This window comes from Camellia sinensis, chromosome 3, assembly GCF_055761805.1.
Source record: "Camellia sinensis isolate YWXY chromosome 3, ASM5576180v1, whole genome shotgun sequence".
Classification (NCBI taxonomy): domain Eukaryota; kingdom Viridiplantae; phylum Streptophyta; class Magnoliopsida; order Ericales; family Theaceae; genus Camellia; species Camellia sinensis.
The window spans coordinates 54,972,843-54,981,321 of NC_138963.1; the positions used below are offsets into that span (position 1 = coordinate 54,972,843).

Here is an 8,479-nt window from a genome sequence, read left to right on the forward strand (position 1 = left end):
TTTTCAAGAATTGCCTTGTTTCTTAACGCTCAAGATTGGAATAGTTGACTCACTTTTGCTATTGTCTTGTTACTATTATTCAACTCCAATATGAAGTTGTAGCTAAAATCAGAACAAAAATTGAAGTTCTCGGCTTCATATTCTAGACTTCCTCATTCACTATTTCCAAACCAAGTAAGAACAAAATAAATAAATCAAATATATAACCCAAAAATTGTGTAAACAAAATTTTATCTTCTAGGAATGTCTTTTATTAGAAAAATTACAATTTTCTATTGCAGTTTAAGGTCAAGATGATGCAGCTTTTACGCCTTTACAATCCCCACCACCCAGTACATTTTGCACAAAGGTGAGAAGGATAAAAACTCAAAAATGGATGCCCCGAATGTTTTTCGCCTTTTGCAAATGTCCTCTATATCTCTTGTGGCTAAACTATACACATGATCTCCATATCCTCCCTTCCAAAGAAATAACAATGATCGAAACATCATCATGGTAACGACGCCGATCACCTTGTGGTATTTCGAGCAACTCATGAAAGTCCATACCTAGAATTCAACAAAACAATGTAAATACCATTCAGTTTTCCTATCAAATAAGAAGAAGAGAGTATTAAAAAGATTAATAAAGTTTTATCATTGACATGTGAATTTACCGGCTTTCTTTGCAGCACGAAACAGAAGTTCCTCAACTAGATGTTGAGCGGGGTCTCCCTCAGGTGACCATTCGACGAAAAGTTCAACCTCAGAAACGGCTTCTTCATTTGTGAAGTATTGATAAAGCCCATCAGATGATAAAATCAGAAACCTGTCTCGTGGCCCCAATCTGTGATGGTAAAGAGTTGGGAGACAAGAGATGTACGGGGAAGTTCCAATGTAGTCAATTCTAAACATCTCAAGAAGAGCATCATTCCATTTAGGCTGCAAAAACAGAAGTAATGCGAAAGTGTCAAGGGAAAATATAGAACCAGCATTATCCAAAATTGTTGCAGTTTACCCACTACATTCGCAAAAGGGAAATCTTCTTTATGCATCGAGAATTGTAAGGAGATAAGATCGTTTGTGTGATGGTTGTTAAATGGCTGCCATAAACTACAACATTATGATCAACCCAGTCAAGGAGATAGCAAAGTGAAAGCTTTACTTGTTTCATGAAATTCCATCCCACAAGAAAACCTTTCAGTTGGTCGTAATACTAAAAAACTAATATGGACAACTAGTTGCCATCTTTTTTTGTTTTTGTTTTTGTTTTTGTTTTTGTTTTTGATTGCTAACCAGATGCCATCTTGAGTGGATACTTTCACTCCAAAAATTTAGCAGAAGTCAAAACATGAAAATTTTATACCCTCCACCAAATTCAGTAGTGTATTAGAGCTAAGCTAATCAACAGATGTGAAGCATTTCTCAATTTGAAAATAGATAATTAGAAAGTAGAAGTTTAAAGCATTTCTCCTCAACTTTCAGATATTTCAGTTTTTTCATCATATTTAAGCAATTTCTGTCTTATAAACTATAAGAAACTCCAATAAGCTGCACCCAACATAACCAAAATATATGTATAGGAGCTTATTCATGCTTTTTCTTGAAGTGTATATCATATTAATTCTGTAGTGTGTTCGCTTTGTAGAAAACTGAAACATCACTGGAATGTTGACCACAAGCCTATACTATAAAAGATGCCTCCCAAAATAGGAAGGCAAGTTCTTTTCCTCTGTTTTTGTGGATTATAATCTTTGTTCCCAACAAAATATCAATCTCCTTTTATAGTCAACCCTCAGAATTTTTCACAACCATTTGAGGAATCTACTTTCCTCAAGCATCAAAGTGATTCAAAACAACTTTACATTTTCCACCAATTTCTATTCTTAAATGGGTTCAAATCTATTTTTTAAAAAAGAGGAGAATCTAATAATGTACCTGCTTAAGAAAGCCAGCCCCGAAAGCTCGAGTGACCTTCAACGAACCCTTCACGCGATCATTCATCATTGCACAAGCATCATCCGGGTGCTCACTCTTTATTCTTTGTACTTCCTGAAATGCAACATAATACAATATATCAAACAATCCATGAAACAGAGTAAAAACAGAGTAAATTCCTGCAACAAAGTAGTACCCCCTCCACAGAGGTGCTATGATCCATGGTGAGCTGAAAAGCACTTAAATTGGGCGTTGTGTTGGATCGATCACCATCATGTACTTCAAGATCATGCAGTGTTTCTTCTTTGATTCTCTCCAAGTCTTGTCGCCAAAGATCTGGCTCTGCTTTCTGAGCCAACACTGCTCGACTATCGCCTACATTCATCGCATAAACATCCTCACCCTTCATTAGCATTACAAGAACACAAGAACCCATCAATGCCAACTCCGGATTTTCGTCGAGCATCTTGTCTGCAATATCCAAATAGGCCTCCTCTGTTTTCCTCAATGCTTGAGACAGAGCTTTCAACACATCAGAGTGATTGATTTGCCCCGAACCATTCGACCCATTTCGATTCAACTGTTCTTTCAATCTCCGATCAAGCTCTAACCTCTCGCGATCCCATTCGCACCTCCACCTCCTCTGATTCTCCTCCCATTTCTTCGCCGCCCCTTTGAACATACTCTTGGCATTCTTTCCCCTATTTTTCTTCGAATTCGATTCGCAATTCAAATCGCCACCTCCACAAGGATAATTCTCTTGATCGACGCACCGCGAACAGGCTTCCCTTGAAAATCCATATTCCATTTCTGGGTTAGAGTTTTCAGAAGGAACAGAGGAACCAGAATTGGAAGACTCGTTCTTGTCATCCCATAACAAACCCTTGAGCTCCTTATGAACAGCAGAGTACAGATTCGAGAGAAGATAATCAGGCGCATCAGGGCCGTTGAATCCATCATAAATTCCAACGAAAACCCATCCATGTTTCTCCGAAACAACCACATGAACTCGATCCTCCCCAGCTCTCCCTTGTGCCCATTGAAGATTCTGACTCTCCAGCGAATCATCATCGTCTAAGCTACCATCACTGCTCAGATTATTCACACTACTGACTGTGAGTTCATTTTGCTTCTCAGACCCAACAATCCAATCCTGTTCTTTCATAGAAATAACGCTTTTAATCGGCGCGACAATGGAGTTTTGCCCTCTAGAAATCGTCTTCGATATCGCTCTCTGTAGAACTCGAATCAACGACCCTTTTCTCGATCTGGATCGGAAAGCAAAACCACCATGAGAGTAACTCCTCTGGAACTGATCTGAACAACCCTTTTCGATTGGACCCGAGAAGAACCCTCTCTCAATCGGCCCCGACAAAAACCCTCTTTCGATCGGACCCGAAACCGGAATTCCCCACGAATTCGTCGCCGGTAAGGGACCGGAACACATCGAATTCCGAGGAATTGGTTGGAGAGGAATGGAAGCGAAGGAGGTCGAGCTCTCGAAAGCCGAGGCTCGATCGATGCTGTTGTAGCTGTAGAGATCGACGAAGGCTGTGGAGAGAGGGGTTGAAGTGTTGGCGCTGACGGAGGCGCCGGAGATTGATCGGAAAGTTGTGGTCTCCTCCGAGTGGACTTTGGAGGAAGATATATGATTCGGGTCGGGTCTGACGTAGCAGAAGGAGTGACCCAGATCGTCGATTGGGTCGGAAATGACGATGGACATGTCTTTTCTCCGGCGAACTCCATCATTGCCGGTGAAGCAGACGCTGATCTTCCCCAACCCGTTACCCATCAAAAAAAAAAAAAATCACAAATTACACAGAAAATCGCAGTGTTGTTCTATGCCCTATATCTGAAATTTCATGGCAGAGAGAGAGAGAGACAGAGCGAGAAGAAGACAGGAAGAAGGGGTGAAGGAGTAGAGGGAGAGACGACGCGTTGACTTTTGGGCAGATGTTTTGATAAATCAACTTTAGCAATTTTTTTTCAGCAATTTTTTTTTCAAAAAAAAATAGAAAAAGAAATATGTGCGTGCGCGACGTTGACGAAGTTAGTTTTAAGAAACAAAAAAAATTTTAAAAAAATTAAAAAAATTAAAACACATTGGGTTTGGGTTTGTATTAAACTGTCATTGGTAAACTCGAACATTGTGCGTGAGATACACTCTCCGTATATATGTATATGTGCCCTCGTTTATCATGTTAAAATAGTCAAAAATAAATAAATAAATAATATAAATTAAATTAAAAAAATAATAAGATAAAATCTCACATCTGAATAATAATTATTTTATTTTTTTTCTTAAAAAGTTAAAAAAACTAAAAAGTATAATCCAAATAAGATTTTTTAGCTCAGGCTAAAACTAAAAAATTAACAATTTTCCAAGCAAAACCTATATATAAAATGGTTAATGCCAACAAATATGGTATGTATAATATGTCTTGAAATATGTAAAATTATTAAAGAGTGTACTAATTTCAATAAAAATTTAAAATAATAATAAAAAATTATCTCATATTCTTTAATTTATTATTATTATTTATTTCTTTTACTTGTGCCTTAGGATACTTAGGCCTCGTTTGGCAAGTGACTTTTTTTGTCAAAAAATTAAAAAGTTATTAAAAAAGTCAAAAAGCTAACAACTTATACCAAAAAGTCAAAGATTTTCTTTTCTCTCTACTTTTTACATATCTTTTCATAAAAAGTCAAAAAGTCATCCCAAACATACTAATTTTTATTATATCATATTTTAACTAAAAAGTCAAAAAATTACTAAAAAAAACATGTTTCCAAACATGACCTTATTAACAAGACCCATATAAAAATTCAATGCAGCAGTGATATCATCTAATGATTTTTTGTGTTTTACCCATATGTATATGTGATAAGACAATTGTAACTAAAAAATAATATGTTTGGTTTTAATTTTTTGAAAATTGAATTTTTTTTTTTGTGTTTTTTTTTAGCAAATATTTTAAAATTTTAAGATTTTTTTTTTTTTTTTACTTTTTTAGATGCATCTTCCTTAGATGTATCTAAATAGTACAATATTTGTGAAAAACTATTTTAAAAAATTAATAAATACACAAAAATATGAAAAATATATTGAATTTTCATATTTTTGATATTTTGTAAATTTTTTTAAAAAATCACAAATATTATACTTTTTAAGTGTATTTATGTTAGGTGTGTCTAAATATTAAAAAAAAAATTGCTTAAAAAAAATTAAAAACAAAAAAATACAAAAAAAAATTTAAAAAGTGTTTTCTGAAAATGAAAGCCAAACAAATTGATTGATTTTTCCAATCATGTAATTTCATTATATGTCTATTAGTTATTTGTATCATGTAACATTTTTACTCCGGTGTAATAATTGACCAAATTTGAATTAGAGTAATGATACATAACTCTAATTTGAGAGTTTTCAATGGAGTTTTAGTAAGGTAGAAGAGAGGAAGAGTAGAAAGAGATAGAGAGAGGAGTGTAGACCCCATATTCACATAGGTATTCTCCACATCATTAGAGTTGCATTAGAGTTTTCAAACATTATTGTTGAGCATGTTCTTAGAATCAATTCATATTTGCATAATATTCGGTGTGTTTAGTTTTAGTTTTCTGAATTCAGTTTTTTGAAAATTAAGTTTTTTATGTTTCGTATTTTTTTTGTTTTTAGTGAATATTTTTTAAATTTTAAGCAATTTTTTTTTTACTTTTTTAGATGTACCTTACTTAGATATATCTAAAAACGTAAAATATTTGTGAAAAACTATTTTAAAAAAATTAATAAACACAAAAAATATATATTGAATTTTCATTTTTTTATATTTTTGGTATTTAGTGAAATTTTTAAATAATTTTTTTACAAAAATTATGTTTTTTAAGTGTATTTATGTTAGGTGTGTCTAAAAATTTTAAAAATTGCTTAAAATATTTTTAAAAATGCAGTAAAAAATAAAAAAATATAATTTTCTGAAAAATATTTTCAAAAAACTAAAACCAAACAAATTGATTATTATCTATCCATACTTTTTATATAATTTTTTAATATGATTTTGTTGCTTAAGAGCATTCACATCAGTCTCAACAAATTTTGAGTCAAATTATAATCCAAAATTCACTTTTGTTATTTTAGCTAGTCAACTTTTTATTACTCACTAAATCAGATTCTCTATTCTAACTCAATCTTATTAAAATATTAATTTCTTATTGTATCTGTTATTCTTTATTTTTTTATTAAATTGATGAGGTGCCATCAAACAATTCTTAAAAAATACAAAAAATAAAAATAAAAAATTGCCGTTGATCGGTTGACCGGCCGATTGACTGGCCGGTCGACCGCCTAGACTAATTTTCGGCATTTTTTCTTCTTCTGCTACAGGCACTCACGGGACATCCGGTGGGATATCCGAGGGGGCATCCGGGTGGACAACCAGTTTAAAGATTTTGGCCTAGTTTCGTTTTCAGAAAAATATAACAAAAAATCATGTAGCTAATGAACAATATCTCAACAAAGTTGTTGAGGTACTATAACAAATTTAACAAAAAAATTAATTTACAAAAAAATTGTTGAGCCTGATGGAGGAACAATTTTGTGATTTACTTGCTATATTTTACCTTTTTATTATTTTGATAACGCTGATGCTGATGCTCTAAGTCAATTATAGATAAAACACGCATTTTCGAATCCAGCTATTGTCACTTACTCAATCCTACAACATTATGATTGTGGGAGTCTGGAATGAGTTTATCTTACATTAATTTGAGAAATATTTATAACTCAGTTTATAAGTTGACTAATTTTTCCTAACTAATTTATTAAATTTATAATTTTGCAATTAACAATATGAAATATGACACTTCTGTACGTATATTTTATTAGAAAATGCTAAAAGTTATAATCAATTATATGTTTGGGAAGTATTTTTTGTTTTTTTTTTTGGCTAAAAAAACACTAAAAGACAAAATTGGTTAAAAAATTAAAAAAAAATCATTAAAAATGTCACATCAAATCCATAATCATTTTACTTTTTCTCTCACAAACATCACATCCAACTATAAAAAAATCCAATTATCTTTTCAAACACAAAAATTTTAATCTCCTAAAATAATAAAAAACTAAAAAAATCTACTAAAATAACAACTTCCCAAACACCCACTAATTTGGGACAAAATCTTAAATTCAGAATCAAAATCTAGTCAATTAAATTATAGAGATTAAAATGACACAATAACCAAAGTATAAGGACTATAGTAGTAATTTATCCTTTAAAATATTTTTAAATTTACCTTACATATATAACAATTTGATATCAAACAAATTTTTAATGAAATGAATACAATTCAATTCAACTAGTTTGATTTCAAACAAATTTTTAATGAAATGAATACAATTCAATTCAACTAGTTTGATTCATTTTATCATTCCAAGAAGGTTAAGGAAAGGGTAGGGTAGCAACAGGGGAGTAGCTATGGTACGATTACGATTTGCATATGAGAGTATTATCCCTTGTTTGAGAAGTTGTTTATTTTAATTTTTAATTATTGTAATAGGTTAAAAAAATTTGTTTAAAAGGATAGTTGAATTTTTTTATATCTAGATGTGATATTTATAAAAGAAAAAATAAAATAATTGTAGATTTAATGTAATATTTTATCTTATAAATTATTTTAATTTATTTTGTCTTTTCAAAAATTTTTAAAAAAAAAACCAAAAAGACACCCAGGGGATGTCAGAGAAAAGAAATACATACAATAAAAAAAATTACAATTTTAATTATAAATATTTATAAAAAAATTATTAATTTGTCAATATTTTTGTAAAACTATATTGATTTGATATTTTCCTTAAAATAAAGAGTTAATTACTAAAAGGTCTTATTTACAAATGTTATGATAGCTTAGATTCTATGTAAGATTTTTTGAATTAATAAGTCATATTTAGTAAAATTAAGAATATTATCAGTTTTTTTCTAATCTTTAAAATTAAGAATATTATTAATTTTGCATGATAATATTTCAGATAATTTTTTCACTAATTAAGGGGGAAAAAAACAAAGTATGATAAAACGTTTTTGTCATTCTACTTATTAATTTAATTTAATTATCCAATAAAACCGAGAATATCATCGGTTTTTTTTTTGTTTTCAATTTTGCAAATTAATATTCCACCATCATGCTCTTTTTTATAGACACAAAATATTTAGTTTTGCACAAAAAAAAAAATCAGCTTTTTTTATAGTTTTTTTTTTTGCACAATTTTCTTTTTACGTTTTTTCAATTTAACAGCTGATATTTTAAAATTTTAAAAATCAAAATAAATATTAAATTATCATATTTCTTTATAGACAATCAAAATGATGAACAATCATTATTTGAAGGATAATTCCGACTGTTAAAACTTTAATAGTATTTGAAGATTTAAAAAATCTTAGTTAAGACTTAGCCTCCGTTTGGAAAGTGGGTTGTCTTTTTGGCTTTTGACTTTTTTAACTTGTGCTAAAAAGCTTGATTTGGAAAATATTTTTTGACTTTTTTATTTTTTTATGAGAGAAGAGTGTAATAAT

The 8,479-nt window shown here is 30.7% G+C and overlaps 1 protein-coding gene across 1 annotated transcript; it reads right to left on the minus strand.

The window, feature by feature from the left end:
* Positions 1 to 214: 214 nt before the first annotated feature.
* Positions 215 to 3,994, minus strand: LOC114268091 (putative protein phosphatase 2C 23). The gene is made up of 4 exons (XM_028209196.2): positions 2,113 to 3,994; positions 1,917 to 2,030; positions 656 to 920; positions 215 to 548 (listed from the first exon to the last, which is right to left on the minus strand). The coding sequence occupies exons 1-4, from the start codon at positions 3,706 to 3,708 to the stop codon at positions 433 to 435; spliced, it is 2,091 nt and encodes a 696-aa protein (XP_028064997.2). The 5' UTR covers positions 3,709 to 3,994; the 3' UTR covers positions 215 to 432.
* Between the last annotated feature and the right edge of the window lie 4,485 nt (positions 3,995 to 8,479).

What these genes read in the sequence shown, in the direction of transcription:
- LOC114268091 (XM_028209196.2), bottom strand. Translation starts at nt 3,708, where the DNA reads ATGGGTAACGGGTTGGGGAAGATCAGCGTCTGCTTCACCGGCAATGAT. An exon ending in GGGCTGGCTTTCTTAAGCAG is followed by an intron (nt 921 to 1,916) that starts GTACATTATTAG and finishes CTGTTTTTGCAG; the next exon opens with CCTAAATGGAATGATGCTCT. An exon ending in TCGTGCTGCAAAGAAAGCCG is followed by an intron (nt 549 to 655) that starts GTAAATTCACAT and finishes GTTGAATTCTAG; the next exon opens with GTATGGACTTTCATGAGTTG.